At 60.4% G+C, this 485-nt stretch overlaps 1 protein-coding gene across 1 annotated transcript; it reads left to right on the forward strand.

Moving 5' to 3' along the window:
• Window positions 1-58: 58 nt before the first annotated feature.
• LOC106724877 (R3H domain-containing protein 4-like) lies at window positions 59-425 on the forward strand. Its single transcript, XM_014533933.1, has 2 exons — window positions 59-234; window positions 320-425. The coding sequence occupies exons 1-2, from the start codon at window positions 80-82 to the stop codon at window positions 408-410; spliced, it is 246 nt and encodes an 81-aa protein (XP_014389419.1). The 5' UTR covers window positions 59-79; the 3' UTR covers window positions 411-425.
• The last annotated feature ends 60 nt before the right edge of the window (window positions 426-485 follow it).

The raw sequence follows: 485 nt of genomic DNA on the forward strand, positions 1-485 counted from the left end.
ACTCGTTACGTAGCCTCATGTTGCCGGTCAGAGGCCACATTTGAACCCAAGGCTTTGAGCACTGGAGACTGTCCTGGGCATGGGGGTGCCTGGCCAGCCTGGCCCAGATCTCAGTGTCAGCCTGACCCTGGGCCTATATCTCCTGCAGGAAACGCTGGAGACCTGGGAGGAGCGGCTGCTGAGGTTTTTCTCAGTGTCTCCCCAGGCCGTGTACACGGCCATGCTGGACAACAGGTGACTGGTGGGGGCAGGTGCAGCAAGCTCCCTCCACGTGTGCCATGACTCAGCCCGTGGCCATTTACCGCCCATTCCTCCACAGCTTCGAGAGGCTCCTGCTCCATGCTGTCTGCCAGTACATGGACCTCATCTCAGCCAGTAAGTGCCCGGCAGCTCTGGGACCCTCCCAGTGAGCCAGTTCTGCCCATTCTGCCCACAGAAACCAGGCTACACGGGATCTGTTTACTCAGTGGGAGGCCTCTGGGGTG

This window comes from Myotis brandtii, unplaced genomic scaffold (genome assembly GCF_000412655.1).
Source record: "Myotis brandtii unplaced genomic scaffold, ASM41265v1 C41008662, whole genome shotgun sequence".
NCBI lineage: Eukaryota > Metazoa > Chordata > Mammalia > Chiroptera > Vespertilionidae > Myotis > Myotis brandtii.

Coding starts and splice junctions, on each gene's coding strand:
- LOC106724877 (XM_014533933.1), top strand. CDS start 80: ATGGGGGTGCCTGGCCAGCCTGGCCCAGATCTCAGTGTCAGCCTGACC. Junction 235..319: donor ACGGCCATGCTGGACAACAG/GTGACTGGTGGG, acceptor ATTCCTCCACAG/CTTCGAGAGGCTCCTGCTCC.